Source organism: Rattus norvegicus, chromosome 10 (assembly GCF_036323735.1).
Source record: "Rattus norvegicus strain BN/NHsdMcwi chromosome 10, GRCr8, whole genome shotgun sequence".
Lineage (NCBI taxonomy): Eukaryota > Metazoa > Chordata > Mammalia > Rodentia > Muridae > Rattus > Rattus norvegicus.
Genome location: NC_086028.1, coordinates 18,603,485 through 18,621,983, shown reverse-complemented (window position 1 = coordinate 18,621,983; position 18,499 = coordinate 18,603,485). Strand labels below are relative to the sequence as shown.

At 42.5% G+C, this 18,499-nt stretch overlaps 1 protein-coding gene and 1 long non-coding RNA gene across 18 annotated transcripts in view; one reads left to right on the top strand and one right to left on the bottom strand.

The window, feature by feature from the left end:
• The window catches only part of LOC108352198 (uncharacterized), a 65,299-nt gene extending 49,731 nt beyond the window's left edge, over nucleotides 1–15,568 (bottom strand). For 3 of the 9 annotated variants that reach the window (XR_010055563.1, XR_010055565.1, XR_010055566.1), the window contains exon 1: nucleotides 1,092–8,588. This is a non-coding gene — a long non-coding RNA (uncharacterized LOC108352198). Of the gene's footprint in view, nucleotides 1–1,091; nucleotides 8,589–15,060 lie in introns of those variants that run through there. The other 6 variants (XR_010055564.1, XR_005490615.2, XR_010055567.1 and 3 more) reach the window with 5 other exon arrangements.
• Nucleotides 14,822–18,499, top strand: part of Ranbp17 (RAN binding protein 17) — a 302,529-nt gene continuing 298,851 nt past the window's right edge. For 3 of the 9 annotated variants that reach the window (XR_010055172.1, XR_010055171.1, XM_063268960.1), the window contains exon 1: nucleotides 14,822–14,980. Coding sequence is in view for 4 of the 9 variants with exons in the window: in XM_063268960.1 (XP_063125030.1) it covers nucleotides 14,963–14,980 (18 nt within the window). In the remaining 5 variants the exon portion in view is untranslated. The remainder of the gene's footprint in view (nucleotides 14,981–18,499) is intronic. The other 6 variants (XR_010055174.1, XR_010055173.1, XM_063268959.1 and 3 more) reach the window with 4 other exon arrangements.

Genomic DNA, 18,499 nt, shown 5'->3' with positions numbered 1-18,499 from the left:
CAAAGTCAATTCCCTTTCCTTCCTCTTCCGTGAGCTTCCCCCCTTTTCCCTTCTGTTATCTTGTCTCATCTATCACACTTAGGCAGAAATCTATGCGTCTCGTTTAAATCACTGTTTCTCAGGCAACAGCCAGGTCACTTAGCAAGAGTCTAAAGCAAGCCAATATAATATTCTCAGAGTAATATTCGGCCAAAGGTTACTGGGCCAGAGTAACTTAATTATTCCAAGAGGACTCACTTTTGCGATAATTATTGATTGCTACAAACTAATGAAAAAAAAAGATGCTATTTATTAAGTGTCTCCAGCTCCCTCTGAAGCTCTTACATATGGCTCCCATTTGGTTGTCACCACAACTCAGCAACGATTTTCCTAATTTACAAGAAATTTTAAGATCAAGTTGGTGAGATGACCTGAGGTCATCCTCTGAGGGTGATGTCAGAGTCAGGCTTCAAATGAAGTTATAGATTGTGTTTTCTTGCTATCGATTGTAATGTAAAATTTACCCGAGCTAAGGGGTGTGTGTGTTATCTGAAGGTTGGAACTCTCAAATAGCTCCGTGTCCCAATAGAAAGGTGCCCCACTTTGTCACTCAGGAGATGAAACTTGACCACCTGCCTCCTAGGATTCTAGAAAAAAACCAAGGCTGAGCGATCCCTTTTGAAGATGCCTAGACTCTGACATATTCTACAGAAATGGCATGCTATCCCTGAACACCCCTTTTCTCCTTTTCTGGTTTTCCTCCTCTTTTTTACCTCGTGATGGGTCTACCTGCAAAGGGCTCTTACTTTTCTGTATCGTCATTTTCATCCTACTTCCAGAGATTCACATTGTTTCCAAGTCTTTTTATTCAAGTGAAATAAATAATCCAAACCAAATGTCTGGTGTATTTATTTCCCTGTCACTTTAACGCCCGTGCTCACGTGTGTGTGTGTGTGTGTGTGTGTGTGTGTGTGTGTGTGTGTGTGTGTTATTCATTTGCAAAGTAGTTTCTAGATTGCTAAGGTGGCTGTCCCACGACATACCCCTTCCAAGATATTTGCATCTTTGTCTCCACCCTCTTTTTGAGTTGCTACATAGTTTCTGTTGCTTACCTGCTTCCAGCACCTTGGGGTTCTCCCATTAGCAATGGAATGGAGCCGTCTTCTCTTCCCTTTGTCCTTGTTACTTCTTGTAATTCCTTCAGGGACATTTTAGTGGGGTTTGAGAACAGGAATACATGAGAGAACACATTTTACCAAAATTCTGTTTTATGATTGTTTATCAGGTTCTCTTAGAACCAGAACGTGTTAAATAATGACCCAGATCCTTTCTTGATCCTCAGATGAACAGAGGACAATTAGGCAGGACCATAGATATACTCTGATATTTCATAAAATATATTTTATACATCAGATTTTTTGGGGGGCTAAGGCAGAGGGAAGGAGGGAGGGATGGAGGAAAAATGGAAATCCATTCCCTACAATAATTTTTTTAATCACATATGATAATAAACTTTATACTTTGAGTAATTTTTCTTCATTAATATGTCCCAGGCTTCACTATTAGGTGGTAAAGCAATTCTATTCTCATACAATAACTGTCTTGGGATTTGGCTTCCAAAGCCACCCAGGAGGCAAAATTCACAATTGCACCGTCAAGAACACAGTCTGTTTTAAATCCAAAAGCTGTCCCTATAAAACTCACATCCCAGAAGAGCATTTGTGAGTTTTTAAGTATCCTATTTCTCTTCTCTAGACTCAGAATCCGATACCAATATTGGTTTAAACTTATCGGTGTCAGATTTGGAAATGTGTTACAGGGAAAGGGGATGGGAGAGGAACAGACATGGGTATTTTTTTTTTCCTGAGGCTCAAGGCTGTCATCCATTGCCTCAGCAATGAAACGAAGGTAATGACAAGACAGTGGTGCTCAAAGCCTAGCTCTGTGCTTGGTCTCCTCACTTTGTGCTGCTGAACACTGGCTCAGACTATTCTGGGGGGTGGGTTGGATGGTGGCTTATAAAGTATGGTTTAGAACTCTCTTCTCAGCCTGCAAACTCTGTCTGGAAACTGTGTTGATTCCTGTGATCAGGAAACATCTGTGCCCACCCCCAATCCCCTCAAAACAGCAACAACATAGAACAAAAACCTGTGAGACTGTCTGCACATTCAAGGAGCCAGACTTGCAGGTGAGCGCCGGTTAACAGAACGGAACAAGAAGGCCCTGGAGCTCAGCTCTGCACAGCACTCGCACCGTCAACTGGAAGTTTGAAAGACAAATATATCTTTCATGTGTATCTCGGTCCCTAACGTTAACCATGTGTGTTGAAGAGCAAGATACAAGCCCACTTGCTAACTGTGATGTGATCATAATTTGACTTGATTTCTGGGTTATTAAGCTTCCAGAGGATCTAAAATCCTCAGCCATGTAGTCAGCTGCCCAGAACTTGATTCACTGCTCCACAGATAAAATTCTACAAGCGTAAGAAAATCCCCTAAAATAGAATTGCACCATATGACTTCGCCGAGAAACAGGAAACGGTTTTGTGCTTATAAATTTCAAAGTAATAATGGGATTTTTTTTTTTTTTGTACCTCTTCTAGAGGTGTGCAAAATCACCTAAAATTTCATTTAATGACATTCGGATAAAATAAAAAATAAGAAGAAGCAATAAAAGATAAAAACAACTTAATAAATATGAAGTATGTCTATGCTAGACTAACATTTTAAAAAAAGCAGACAGAGTTCATAATTAATCGGGTGAAAGCTGACTTTGGTGTGAGAGTCAGAAATATTTATCTTTTGATGAGCAGATGTGTGTAGACTGTAAATCCTCGTTGCTTGATACGTTAGTGGGAAAGACTTCGGACGTCAATGGGAAATCATCCGCACTAATTTGGGAGCACTAAAAAGCCATAAGAAGACGAAATAAAGTTCTCCATACAGCTGTGTTTTCCTTAAAAGGATTAAGAAGCCAAAGCAAACAGAAACTTCAATACTTATCCGGAAGGTGGAAGAAAAACAAAGCAATCACAGCAGCAGTTTTCCCAGTTTTACAGCCCTGCGTTAGGATCTTTCGTTCTTGAGAACCAAGGCGCTCCAATCTCTTACAGGTTCTCCAAGTCCTAGCATATGCTCTGTGCCATTCCAAGGTGTTCGTCAAACACTTCGACATGGAGTTCCAGAGACAACTGTTATCAATGGGTCAAACAGTCAACAGTTCCCTTACCACTGGAGATCTCTCTCTCCTCTCTCTCTCTCTCTCGCTCTCTCTCTCTCTCTCTGTCTCTGTCTCTGTCTCTTTCTGTGTTTCTCTCTGTCTCTCTCTGTGTGTCTCTCTGTCTCTGTCTCTCTCTGTGTGTCTGTCTCTCTGTCTCTCTCTCTGTGTCTGTCTCTCTTTGTCTCTGTCTCTCTCTGCCTCTCTGTCTCTGTCTCTCTCTCTCTCTCTGTCGGTGTGTTCCTCTCTGTGTCTCTATATCTCTGTGTGTTTTTCTTTCTGTCTCTCTCTCTCTCTGTGTTTCCCTGTCTCTGTCTTTGTCTCTCGCACACACATACAGGCACTCACGTACGCACGTAGCAGGCACTAAAACACGCATGCGCTATACCACATATATACGTCCATTTCAGGATATGATCATTTCACTTAGTTTCCAAAAGTCCTCTGTGTGCGCCCTTTCCCCTCCTATATCACGTTCTGACCAGGGAACATTCAAGGCAACAAAAAACAGAGTCTCACAATGAAATATGGCTTCATCAGCAACACTTCCTGTGCAGTAAGACCAGCCCGTCCTAATACAGCGTTAGAACCTTACATACAACGAGCAGGGTTTGCAGCACCCCACAGAGAAGAACGTGCTAAAAATCAAGTCTCCAGAGAATTACATGGGTTGCATAGTTTGGTCAGGGAGAATGTTTTTGTGTATAATCTACATGTTCAAAATAAAGGCTTGAATTAGCTGACCTTGTATTATGAATGAGTTCTATCGAGAGAAACAAGTCATTTTGTAGAGAGGGTCAGAGCCACAGTGACACATTGTGATTCTAGAGCCCCTGACATCAGTGGCATGTTTATCAGTAATGACTGCTCAGATGGCTAAGTTTTTCTTCCAATATCTACTCTTTAATTTTTTAAAAAGAATTATTTATTTATGTATATAAGTACACTGTAGCTGTCCAGACACATGAGAAGGGGGCATCAGATCTCATTACAGATGGTTGCGAGCCACCACGTGGTTGCTGGGAATTGAACTCGGGTCCTCTGGAAGAGCAGTCGGTGCTCTTAACCGCTGAGCCATCTCTCCAGCCCCTTCCTTTTTAACTCATTAAAGTCCACCGATTATCACTTTTCAAGCTCACCAAGTCAGTTTACAGAAATTTTCTTTGTTCCTCTACCCCTTGATTCGAAACTTCTCTATGTGATCTTCGAGTTCCTCTGACAAAAAAGATGGGTCTGAAGGACATCATATGTGTTAGGGATTTGGGCTTTTAAAAGGATGCCAATCCAATGTCCAGAGATGTGCTGATGACAGGTGCTATGGGGATCTAATTATCCAGACACGAAATGCAGGATAGTCGAATAGTGTATTTATTCTTCCAAAAGATTCATTTATCTATTGTTAAAGGAAGTAAGAGCAGGAGAAACGAACCTCCTATGGATTAAGAGAGACTTAAAAATCATTATCTAATGTGGGTTTGTCTGGCTCTTGATCCAGACAAACCAGATCAATATGAAGTAACTATAGAAGTTTGAATAGTGCCCGGCTATTAGATGATACTGCAAAAAGTTTTAAAGCCTACACAAGTGTGATATGTGTGTGTGATATATAGCATATATGATATATATCATATCTAATAAATCACATATATTAGAAAAGCATCCTAAACTCTTAGGATCACCCACTAAAGCATTTATAATGCCTAAAATCTGTTTTCTGTTGTTGTTTTGTTTTGTGAGATAAGGTTGCTCTGTGTACCTTGGCTGTCCTGGAACTTTCTCAGTAAATTAGTCTGGCCTCAAACTCAGAGATCCGCCTGTCTCTGCCTCTTGAGTGAGTGCCGCCACCACCAGGCTAGGACCTACTTTGTGATAAAGCAACAGAGGATGAATTTGGATGCGTTCGCTTTCAGTCACCCTGACAAACTCCCTGAGGGAATGAAGAAGGACATGTTTATTGGGCTCACAGTCTCTTAGCTTTTGGTCCATGGCTGCTGTAGGTGTTGAGGACACAATTCATTATGGCAGGGGTATGGGCTTGAAGAAGCTGCTCACTCAGACCTTGGAGAGTCCAATGCCAGGCAGCACTGTCAGCACACTTAACACACAGACCCAGTGCAGATTAAGACATAGTACAGCTGGCAATAACCAGTCCAGTCAGTACCATTCCAGGTACGCAATAAAGCTTAAGGTATGACGATATAGGAAATCCTTTACAAGCTGGAGAGATGGCTCTGCAAGAAAGAGCACTGACTGCTTTCCCAAGGGACCCAGGTTTGATTCCCAGCACCCACATGGCGGCTCACAACTGACTAACTCCAGGATCTGACAACCCCACACAGACATGCATGCAGGCAAAACACTGGTGCACATAAAATAAAAATAAATCAATTATTTAAAAGACAGAGAAAAACTTTTTACAAAGTATCTGTGGCCATGATGGGGGGTTCTATAGCTAAAAGGCCTAGAATCTAGGTGGTCTCTGATTGAGGAAAGAGGCCAACAGTCCATACAGTGACAGCTCCCCTAAGGATGAGTATCAGTTTAGGGAGGGAAGAGTCTGGGATAATCATTCTGGGGAAATTGGGTGAGGTCTGCCTCCACAGATAGCAAATAGGTCACCAGGTCATTAACAATGTTCACTCTCAGCTTTCTGGATGAAATTCAGGTATTTGGGTTTTTGTTTTTGTTTTTGTTTTTTTTCCGGAGCTGAGGACCAAACCCAGGACCTTGCGCTTGCTAGGCAAGCGCTCTACCACTGAGCTAAAACCCCAACCCCTGGGGTTTTTTTTTTTTTTTTTTTTTTTTTTTTTTTTTTTTTTGGTTCTTTTTTTCGGAGCTGGGGACCGAACCCAGGGCCTTGCGCTTCCTAGGCAAGCGCTCTACCACTGAGCTAAATCCCCAACCCCGGGTTTTTGTTTTTTTTTTTTTTAATATTTAACTTTTTATGCTTTGTGAACTGCACATCATGCACCCCAATCCCACTCATCTCTCTGTCCCTTCATACCTGCCCTCCGCCCATGCAACTTCCCCCTCAAAAGAAAAAAAAAATCTTGTGGAAGCTGTAGTGCGTCAGTGTGTCGTACCATATATATGCCCTTCGTCCATACATCTCCACTTGCAAATGCTCGTTGCAATGACTCGCTGGCCTGGTTTGAGGCCTCTGGCTTCTGCTACACTAGCAATACTGGATCTTTCCCCGGGCTTTCCTTGGATATTTGATTTTTATCTCTTCCATCGAGATGACACTCCTGCAGGTGTAACATGCCTGGTTTCTCTTAGTGTTTTCCTGTGAGTACAGGGACCTCTGTGTCCTCAACACTCTCCTCCTCAACCTAGACTCTGATACCTCAGCAAGGACTTCTTTCATGTGTAGGTGCTTTCCTCACTCTGTGGAGACTTCGATGTGTCGCTGACCTATTCCACATGGATAGACAGCACTTTCATGGCTGGGCCCATAGCTAAGCTTTGTTACAACTGGATGTAGTCCTTGATTCCTCCTATCTTGAGACTTTAGGAGTAGTTTGAGCTAGAGATTTTTCAGCCCAGACACTTTATCATCAAAAAATGTCCTTAGAGGACAAGGAACTGTATGCTCAACTTAAGTATGAGTCAACCTTGTCGAGGTTTTGCAGACATAGGTTTCCCCCTGGGTGGTGGTGGTGCATACCTTTAATCCCAGCACTTGGGAGGCAGAGGCATTTGGCTTTTTGTGAGTTTAAGGTCAGTCTGGTTTATGGATTGAGTTTTAGGACAGCCAAAGCTACACAGGAACTCTGTCCCAAAAACCTAGGAAAGAAAGAAAGAAAGGAAGGAAGGAAGGAAGAAAGAAGAAAGAAGGGGTTGGGGATTTGGCTCAGTGGTAGACCACTTGCCTAGCAAGCGCAAGGCCCTGGGTTCGGTCCCCAGCTCAAAAAAAAAGAAAGAAGAAAGAAAGAAAAAACAAAAGGAAGGGAGGGAGGGAGGGAGAAGGAAGGAAGGAAAGAAGAAAGGAAGGAAGAGATAAAGAAGGAGTTTTCAAAAATATACCCAAAGCAAGAACATAAGTTATTGAAAGTAGTGGGAGGATGAGACAAGCCTGTTTCTTTGCAAAGGAATGATTAAATAAATACCTCATAGTAAACCCATAGCGTAGCATATGATGAAGGGGCTACAATTCTGCTGATGGATATTTAAATATATTCTCGTGCAGAAAGGTCAAGGTGCAAAATAGCATCGTAGCGTGATCCCTTGTATCACGGAAAAAACGCCCATGTGCGCATGTGCGGAGGCAAAGCGCTGTAAGGAGAGGCGTTGGTGTGTGAAGACTGGCTATCTCTGAGGGATGCCGTTGTTGGCAAACTTGGCCTTCGATTTCAGACAATTCCGTGTTGTTACAGTTTGTGCACAAACTATTAATTTCTTCTTTTATCAGAAAAAATTGCCAGAAATAATCCTGTATAGTAAGTGATTGCAATTTACAAAAGGGGTTAGTGAGGGTGTCCACACGGGATGACTGCTTTTTAAGTTCCTCCATATGACAAAACTCCATCTTGTGAGGGGAGTATTGGGGGTCTGGAGAAGCAAAAAGAAAGATGTGCTGAGGAGTTGGCTTTCCTTGGCTCCTTTAGTTTTTCTTCTCATAAGAGACTTTCCTGGTTAACTGGATATCCTCACCACACTGGTGGACAAGGTTAGCCTTAAGTTTTAAGAAATGGCATGATATTGCCTGTTCAAGGCCTATTATTCTGCAAAGTACCTAGATGTATATTTTACTTCAAATTAATTTTACTTTAAAAACAATTATTGTTGTTATGGATTGTTGCAACCTAAATTAATCTCATAATAATTTTTAGAATAATTTATTATAAATAAGGCACTTGAAAAACTGGCATGTCTATTCTTGGGAGTAAACATTTGTGCATAAAATAGGCTTTTGCTACAATAATTTTTCCTCTAACCTCTTCTGTACATTTTATTTACTCTATTTTGGTTTAAAGACACAGTACTTTTTAAAAGGTGTTCAAAAAAATGTGGTACATCTACACAGTGGAGTACTACTCAGCTATCAAAAACAATGACTTCATGAAATTCATAGGCAAATGGATGGAACTAGAAAATATCATCCTCTACCATTAAGCTACATCACCAAACCTATAGAAAATATCATCCTGAGTGAGGTTACTCAATCACAGAAAAATACACATGGTATGCACTCATTGACAAGTGGATATTAGCCAAAAAGCTCGAATTACCCAAGATGCAATCCACAGACCACAGGAAGCTCAAGAAGAAGGATGACCAAAACGCGGATGCTCCTACTCCTCCTTAAAAGGGGGAAAAAATCCATAGGAGGGGATATGGAAGCAAAGTTTAGAGCAGCAACTCAAGGAATGGCCATTCAGAGCCTGCCCCACATGTGGCCCATATATATATATATATATATATATATATATATATATATATATATATATATATATATATATACAGTTACCAAAACTAGATAAGATGGATGAAGCTAAAAAATGCATGCTGAAAGGGACCGGATATAGAGCTCTCCTGAGAGACACATACAGAGCATGTCCAATACAGAGGTCAATCCTAGCAGCAAACCACTGAACTGAGATCAGGACCCCCTTGGGGGGTAATTAGAGGAAGTATTGAAAGAATTGAAGGAGCTTGCAACTCCATAAAAACAACAATGCCAACCAACCAGAACTTCCAGGGACTAAACCACTACCAAAAGACTACACATGGACTGACCCAGGGCTCCAACTGCATATGTAGCAGAGAATGGCCTTGTTGGGGCACCAATGGAAGGGGAAGCCCTTGGTCCTGCCAAGGTTGGACCCCCAGTGCAAGGGAAAAAGGGGGGGCGGTAAGGGGGATGTAGAGGGGAGGGGAGGGAATGGGGGCTTATGGATAGGAAACCGGGAAGGGGGGAATAACATTTGAAATGTAAGTAAAGAAATATATCATAAAAAAATAAAAAAAGTGTGTGTGTGTGTGTGTGTGTGTGTGTGTGTGTGTGTGTGTGTGCATAGTACACATATGCATGTGTACTATGTTTTAGTTAAAAGCCTTGTACGATAGCAATAAGGGGTGATGTTTCTGATTAGCCTTTCCCTCAGTTTTACATAGTTCCTAGTTACCATCTTTAATAAGAATATGAATGAGATATAATGAGACCATATGGGAATTACTCATTATAGTGTGCCTTTTTCTTCTTATAAAGATGAAATATACTGTGTGGACTCCATCACTTAGCTGGTTGAACTACCTGTCTCATAAAAATGAATGATCCGTTACTGATTTTTGTTTTTTTGCAGTACTAGTTGAACTCAAGGCCTTGTGGGTGATAGGCAAGTGCTGTCTGTTAAATTCCTCTCTTTGGTTTTGATGTAGCATCTTGCTATGTTTTTATGTATTTAGACATGGTTTTGAGTGACCAGTATTCGAATCTGTGCACATTACTCAGTTCTACTGCTTGCTTGCTCTCCTAACAATGTACTCTACTGCTTCAACTCGTGTCCTCATGGCAATATGATATTGCTCATAAAATTCTCTGTACTATAGATTGTAAGAATAACTTTTATTCTCTTGAAGTAATTGTCATCTCTGACAATTATTGCTTTAAACTGATCACTTAGGCCTAGTCCTCCATACAATCTAATTTACCTAGAATGTTTTTAGCCTCTGAGATTTGCTACTGAATAAGTTCACTGTTTCATGTTTTGTTCTGAACTCTGGCTGGCTGGTTCAATTCAGCTGTGCTGGCTCAAACTCTTCTCCAAGATGACTGATTTAATCTGACTTCTCTCTGCATCGCCTGAATTGTTCTGCTTGGCCTCAAACTAACTTTGGCAATCTGTCCTAATCTTCTGGCTCCTTCTCATCCTCTGGCTTGTTCTGTCTTCACTTGTGTCTAACTTCTTCCTCTGCAACCTTTCTCTGTACAGCTGTCCGGATAAAACTGCCTCCTTCCTTTCTCTTCCCTCTCTTCTGTGGTCTCTCTCTCAAGTAGCTTCCCTTTCCTTTCTCTTCCTGTGAGAGTTGGCAATATCTTATTCTGTCAAATCTTTCTCTGATTCATCACTTTGTCTGCCACTCAGTTAGGCATCGCTTTCAGGATGGGTGCTTCCTTCTACAAAGTAACTTTACCTTCACTGTTTGGGTTTAAAGGTGTGTATGAAGGTCATGTCTGTATTCTAGCCAGAGGGGTTAAAGGTGTGTGTGAAGGATGAACCAAACCACAAGTATAAACAGGGTTTTTTTTTTCTTTCAGGAAATAACACAATCTTGGGGTTCACAGTAAGATCAAATATCCTGCAACAATAGACTTGTCATCTTGATCTCAGAAATAAAAAGCAGAACTTAGAGACACTGGATCAATTTCCTAAAGGGCCAGAAGTGTGCCACTCCAGTTCCCTGACAAAGCACAAGATCAAAACCCACCCCCACCTGGCTTTCCTTCAGAAAGCTAGTTTGCACAATAGAAGACAATCTTCTTCTTCTTCTTCTTTTTTTTTTTTTTTTGTTCTTTTTTTCAGAGCTGGGGACCGAACCCAGGGCCTTGCGCTTCCTAGGCAAGTGCTCTACCACTGAGCTAAATCCCCAACCCCAAGACAATCTTCTAATGACTAAGGGCTTTAATGCTTTTCCTTTGTTTCAACTTTGTGATAGAAATGAGTTATCTGACATCCTGGGAACAACTTCTGTGCTAATTTCAATAGCTACAGTAACATAATTCTATCTTAAATTTTATTCAGTGACAAAAGATATGAAGCCAAATGCAGATTTTGTGGACTGACAATCATAGACAGGAGGTGTGCATTAAAACAGTAATCTTAAATGATTACTTAAATCTAAAGGTAGAAGAGTAATCATATTTCTGTTCCTAGACTTCCCTGGTGAGTTCAGAGGATAACCAGCAACCTGCATTTTCACTTTACAAACCTACATTTATATCATTTCTCTTCTGGAGATGAGAAAAAAAATGGAAACACCCAAGACTCATATAGCCATTCTCCTCCCAGAACTTAAATATGACTTTTACGTAATAGCTTTAGAAGGTGGTTGGGATCAAGAAGTCAGGTAAGCCTGGTGGTGGTCGTGTATGCTTTAATCCTAGTGTGCAGGAGGCAGAGGTAGGCAGATCTCTGAGTTCCACACTAGCTTGGTTTAGAGAGGGAATTCCAGGAGAGTCAAGGCTACACAGAGATACCCCTTCTCAAAAAACCTGGGAGGGAGAAGTTAGATAAATGGCAATAGATAATTATAATGGGATACTGTATAGTATGTGTGATAGGGAGATACAAGGACACCATTGGTCTCTGGGATATGGGAGTTAAAGGCTAGAATGTGGGATCATTGTTGAGATTGGTCATCAGAAGAACTTTGAAACATCGAAATGGAACAGGAAGTTGGAGCAAGAGACTTGGGGGAGCAAGAAGGAGAACTAGAAAAAGAAAGGGTAATCACTAGAAGCTCACAGTTAGCCCAGCAGAAAACTATTAACAGTGAGCTTGCTTCAAATAACAACAACAAAAACCAAAGTGAGAGATGACTCCCCAAAAGGTATCCTCTGACCTCCATGCACCTATGGCGTGTGAATGCTCGCTCCCCCACCAAGAAATGACTTGTTTTTTCAAGACGGAAGAATGAGCATACTAAAAATGTCTCGGTTTAGAAGTTGAGTGGCAGGTATGAGGGTCCAAGGGCTATGAATAGACTGAAGGCTGGAGGTCATGAGTGGAAGCCGCAAACAGTCAACTAACAAGAGAGTGCTCTGGATTTGAGTTCCCACCGAGAAGAACAATGGACATGGAACCACTACAAATTAGGACAAAGTGTGTGCATGCTTTGTTTTACAAACTATGTAGACAAAAATGCCAGTTTATGAATATGCACATCTATTCAACAACAATTATAACACATCTACATGTATACATACTACACCAGACAAGTAGAAAGATTTAATGACTTAATGCACTAGGGAACCACCACCAAGAACAGAACTTAATTGGTCACAATCCTTGAGAGAATAAAAGCACTGTCCCTGCCTCCCCCTGAGCATTTTCTAAGTGGCAGCCAGCAGCAACGGGGACAAATAGCCAGTAGTGTCAATACACTAAGAGCAGAAAGATACTGGAGCTGGGGAATAAATGCCTCTGGGATTGATTGATTGATTGATTGATTGATTTTGAGACAGGGTTTCTCTGTCCTGGAACCCACTCTGGAGACCAGGTTAGCCTTGAACTCAAGAGATCCACCTGCCTCTGCCTCCAGAGAGCTGAGTTTAAAGGCAAGCACCACCACTGCCTGGCTGCCTCTGGGATTTGAGACACAAAATTCTAGAGAGAAGAAGAGTGCTCAGATATGAACTTCAAGATCTACTCAAAATAGTCCCCGACAGTCATCAGTTCACTCCTAAGACTCATGTGCAGAGGAAGAGACGTCAGGAAAACCACTGTAGCTGTGGCACCTAAGGAGTTGAAGAAAGCTTTTAGCAGCTGCACATTGCTGGCAGATAGACTGATGTCCAGGCTCTATGTGGTAAACATCCCAGGGCCTAGCAAAGATGATAGCTCAAGAGTAAGGATAAATTGAAATAAACCAGCATCACAGCCTAAAAACAAGCACTACCGGGATGAAGGTGAGATCTACTTTTATTTGCTTAGGAACATAAAATGGAGAATGCTGATATAGGTCAAAACCTCTATAGTTTTTCTTCCATGTTGTCTGAATTAGATAAGACATTAGACTAAGGTAATAGCTAACACACAAAACCAGGCCAAATACCAAAAACTGAATGACTCAGAAGGTTGAGATATTGGAGTCACTGTATAAGAATTTTAAATATGACCAAAATATTAATAGTGAAAAGGAAAAGTTTGATCAGAGCCATGAAAATTATTTAGACAGTACAAGGAGCCAAATGAAACTATAATAAGTGATGAATTTAAAAAGAATCGTATAGCAGCTTCGACACAGCAGAATTGAGTTTCTTCTGAATGGGCAATAGGTCAGTAGAAAATATTCATTTTTAAGCATATGTGTATGCGCGCGCGCACACACACACACACACACACACACACAAGAAATATGGAGAAGAGTTCAAGAACAGTGAACAATGTACAAAAGGTTTTAACATACATGTAACAATGAAAAGAAGGGAGAACATAACAGTATTTAAAAGAAATCCCAGGGACTGGAGAGATGGCTCAATGATTATGAGCAACAACTGCTCTTTCAGAAGCAGCAACCATCTGAAATGGGATTTGATGCCCTCTTCTGGTGTGTCTGAAGGCAGCAACAGTGTATTCATATGGATATAAAATAAATAAATCTTTAAAAAAAGAAAAAAATGTTGGTCAATATTATTCAAAGACTGATGAAAATGTCAAATCACAGGAGAAAAACTATTAATTTCAAGGATGAATATCACATATAGACTTAGTGACAATCAAACTCAATCTGGTTAAGAACAAAGAGAAAGAAAAAAAACTTCAAGTATTCTAGAGCATATTATCTAAAGGTGCAATATAATCAAGATTGATGGCTGTCTCCTCAACTGAAACAATGGCAACCAGAATGACAACCAACAATGGAAGATCATCTTTAAAGTATCAAAAGCTAAAAACAAAACAAAACAAAAGGCAAACATGGAATTTTATACCCAGCAAAACTACCTTTAAAATTGATGCAATAAAGATGCTTTCAAATCGACAAATTTGAGAGGATTTGTTAATATACTTAAGTTGTAAGAAACATTTAAGGAAAATTCCCCTTAAACACAAAAGACAAAGTCCTTCAAATGGAAGTGTTGCCCTCTGAAGAAATGAAAAACACTAGGAATGAGCGATTCTGATCCTATATCTGCTCTATAACCCCTATTCCAATGAAATATTTTGGCGTAAAATATAGGTTCATATAAAAGTGTAGATAAGGAGTTACAGGCAAGCCAGAATTTTACAATTTAATGCCCCCCACACAATGGCAGCTTAACTTAAACTCAATAAAGTTAAAAAAAAAAAACAATGGGAGTTAGGCATTGGGGAACAGGAATTAAGCATAGCAGCTGCATATGGGGGTCAAAAGTTGTTGGTGTGTTAGAGGATTAAACATCTGTGCAGATGTGGGATTTGGCAGCTATGAATTTGTTTCAGAGTCCCGTCAGGAATCAAGATAGCTTGTGGTAGCATTAAGGTTTATTATCATGTGTATAAAAGGGATGCAGGTGCCTGCTAAAGCAGTTAGATCTCCACAAGCTGGAGCTACAAGCAGTTGTGAGCACGTGGGTGGGTGCTCTCCACTGCTGAGCCATCTCTTCGCCTGTCTACCATAGATTTAGGAGCCAAAGTGGGCAGTAGCACACACAGGCCGCACGCAGATGACGATGACTGCATGTTCGAGACCAGCCTGGTTCACATATTAAAGGCTTGGCAGGAATTCATAGTGAGACCCAGTCTTCAAAAACTAAGTCGGCGGTCTAGGCGGGCAGTTGGGTCATGGTGGTGGGTTAAAAGTTAAAGGTCAGAGGTCAGAGGCTTGCTCTGAGGAGTCAGCGGTTGCAAAAGAAGCGCACTGGCGGTTGGGCGGAGGAGCCCGAAGGACACGCCCCCTCCGCCCCGCCGGCCCCGCCCAGTCCCGCTGCCGGCTCCAAGCGGAGCGCGCCGAGCATAGGGAGCGAGCGGTGTGGGGGGGATCCCGCGGCGGAGGGGCTCGCGCGGCGTCTTCGCTCCCCCTCCCCTCAGCCCTCGGGCCGCGCGGCCCGCGCAGCTCTGGGAAGATGGCGCTGCACTTTCAGGTCAGTGCGCCGGGCTACGGGCCTGGAGCGCCGGCGGGCGGTGGGGGCTCCAGGCCGCGACCCCGACCTCAGCCCCTTACCCGGGAATGGTGGGGCGGCGGGCGCAGAGGAGCGAGCTATGCTCGACCGCCGAGTCCGCCCTCGTTGGAGCGGCTGCAGCGGCGTCCTGGCAGGTGGGAGCCGGGGCCGAGGGGCCGCCATCCGGCCCTCACGCCCAGCCCGCGGTCGTTGTTCGCCCCGGGAGCCTGAGCTCGGAGGCCGGGGCGGCGGGAGCAAGGCAGCGCGGCCAGAGGACTGTCATTGGCCGGAGGCGGGCGGGCGGGTCGGGGCGCGGCGCGACCGGGAGCGCGCAGCCTCATTGGTGGAGCCTCGGGGCAGGGCGCCGGCTGCGCTGGAGGGATGCGGGTCTGCCCCGTGGCTCCCGCACTCTGCTGGTCTTCATCCCATAGACATCTATTGAGCCTCCCCACTGTGTGTCTCCTGTGGCAGAACGTTCTCAGGATGCAGGGCGACGTCAGCTACCTCCCTTGTCCTTTTAGAGTGCGCGGTAATTGCTGCACACGTGAAGACTGTTATGGTAGAATTAGTCACGGGATATCGCAGGAGCACAGAAAGGGGGCAGTCAATCCCCGTGCGGAGGGGAGCCTCCACTTGTTACTTGGTTCCTACTGATGTACATAAACCTCTGAGCAAACTCGCTGCCTTGTACTCTCAGGGACCTGGAACTCTAGCGGGAATTGCAGGAACTGTAGATATCCAGGTAAAGAGGAAAGAAAGTCTACGGGCTAAAGAGGATGTGGGCAAAGCAAGGAATTGTGGAAGACTGACGTACTGCGAAAGTCTGTTCTTGAATCCTAAGATTGATTTGAAAAGAAAGAGCTCAGAGGGAATTGTAGATGGCAGAAGACCTCAGAGAAGTAGGCGGGGTCTTGGTAACAGTGTATCTGAATGCCACATTTCCCTGTAGATTTACATGGATCTGCTGGTCCCATGGACTTACTGCGTTATTACTTCTGAAGTAACTTAGAACCAGGAAATAAACCTACACTTTATCTTTTTACTTACCGTTTTGTTTTATTTTTAAGGGTCCCCAGGTCAGCATTAGCTATTTGTTGTCACTTCAGTAAATATGTGTCTTGTGCATAACTTTTGCAGGAAGAATCTCACAGGGATAACTATGAGCCGGAAATAGATAATCAGATGTTTATGGTGCAGGTATAAGTCTCGAGTAAAGTAGAAGGTGTAGAAGAACTTTGGAACCTTTTTGGACTTGGAAAGGTGATGCCTTATAAATTGCTAAGCGCCGGAAACCTTCTTCATACTCAAGTGCAATCAATATTAGACAAATTAGATGTTGAAGCCAAACTGGTCGTATCATTTCCAGAAATATACACTAAAGTGACATTTTTGGGGGCATTGTTTCAGTGTCTTTTTCCCATTTGATAATTATGTAGCTCAGTGATAACTGTCCACAAGGCAATGCTGTAAGTGTAGCCTGCCAGTTCCATGCAGAGGGTAACCTTCCTCTGCTTCCTGGAAGGCAAAGGAAGATATCATTAGATTCAGTCATAATCATGCTAGTTAGGGAGCAGGTCTGGATTATCTTTTCGGGGGCATTGCAGGTGGAGGAACAGAAAGGAAAGATAGAATTGGCGGTAGTATTCTAACAATGATATTGGGAAAAGCTTAGTGTTTTAGGACTTTAGCTTAGGACTCTTGCATGGTTTGCTTGATGAATGGTTCTGGAGTCAAAGACTGCTAGCGATTGTTCTTAAACCTCCCTTGGGCTGCATGATCTAGATGTGATTGAGAAATACACACAATGTTACTGTGATGAAGAGTCATTTGGGAAAGGTAGTTGTCAGTGTAAAGTGTGGCTGCCACTGGATTACTTTCCCTTTTTGTCTTAACTTCACAATTGCTTCAGATGTTTCCTGTCTGTAGTTTCAACAGTGAGTCTCAGGGAAGCTTTGATCACTCTGTGTGTCAGATTCTGAAGTTTGTGCCAACTCCGTTGGACTAGTGACTTTTCCAGAGATGTGTCTTTTAAGACCCCCCCCCCCTTACTTTCCACTCATTTCTAAAGAGCCTCTGGAGAAATCCAGGGCATCGAAGGCCACATTATTAGATTTTACTTAGTTCCTCCAATGTCAGAGTATCTGAAATATTTACAGAGAAACAGTTAGTAGAACTTTGACATACGGAAATTGGTTTACATGTGAAGTTGGTCATATTGTGGTGTGAGACACAGTCCATAAAACTCGGTCTGGTACCAACAGCAGATTGAGGGATCCACAGCTATCTAAAGGTTTGGCAGCTCAATAGAAGGCCAGCTCTCCTTTTGGGCAAAACCACTTTTTTTTTTTTTTTTTTTGATAGTTATGCAGGAGGAATTGAGGAGAGAGTAAAGCAGAGATAGCATGGAGCTTGTGACTCTGGTCTTAAATTCCAGTACCACTGGAGAGGGACACATGGACTAGAAGTCTGCTGGAGCCATGGGCTATGGGGTTTCCATAGTTCAGAGCCATGTTTAATATGGTTTCTGTAGTTCCAGAGCCATGTGTAATGTGGTTTCTGCTGTTCTGGTGTTACTTTTAGTACCTTTCTGGAAGGGCTTTGTAGACAGATAAAAGAGGAGGCTAAGAGTAGGACTTGGACATTGTTGGCAGAACGATGTGACAGATCTGTGATGGGTGGCAGCATGGCAGATGGATGGTGCATATAGACTTTTCATTGGCTCTATGGTCTTGTACATGAACCCTGTCAACTTCAGGTTTCTTAATCTGAAGAAAGAGCACACTAAAACAGAACTATGTAGCATGCAGAAGTCTAGTTTTTAGAATTGGCTTCAAAGATAAAAATATTCTTAAACCGTGGGGCACTTAAACAACTCTGTGGTTGGTGTGGTGGTCTGAATATGATTGGCCCAGTGAGTAGCACCGGTGACCTTGTTGGAGGAAGTGGATCGTTGTGCTGGTGGGCTGCCTCCTGCCTGCCTGAGAACAGTTCTCTGCCTTTGGATCCAGATGTAGAACTCTCAGCTTCTCCAACTGCCATGCCTGGATGCTGCCATGCCTTGATGATAATGGACCCTCTGAACCTGTGAGCCAGCCCCAGTTAAATATTGTCCTTTATAAAAGTTGCCTTGGTCATGGTGTTTCCTCACAGCAGTAAAATCGTAAGACAGTTGGTACAAAAGTACTTCAGTTTTACCTTGTGGAAATTTGTCATTTGATACTCTTAACATGGTTATGTTGTAAATCATTTTAATATTCATTTCTCACTGTATACTTTTTGCTAGTGGCATTACATAGTGTTTATTTTAGATTTATATTATGGAAATGATGAAGACAAGCAACTGAGTGATTTGTTTAAAATTGTCTTATTTTATAATATGTGCGCTGTGATGCATGTGTGGAGGTTAAACTTCAACTCTATGGAGTAGGTTTTTCTATTCTCTTTACATGGGTTCCAGCCACCTACTAAGCCAAGATTTTCTTGTTTGAGTATAAAATGAGT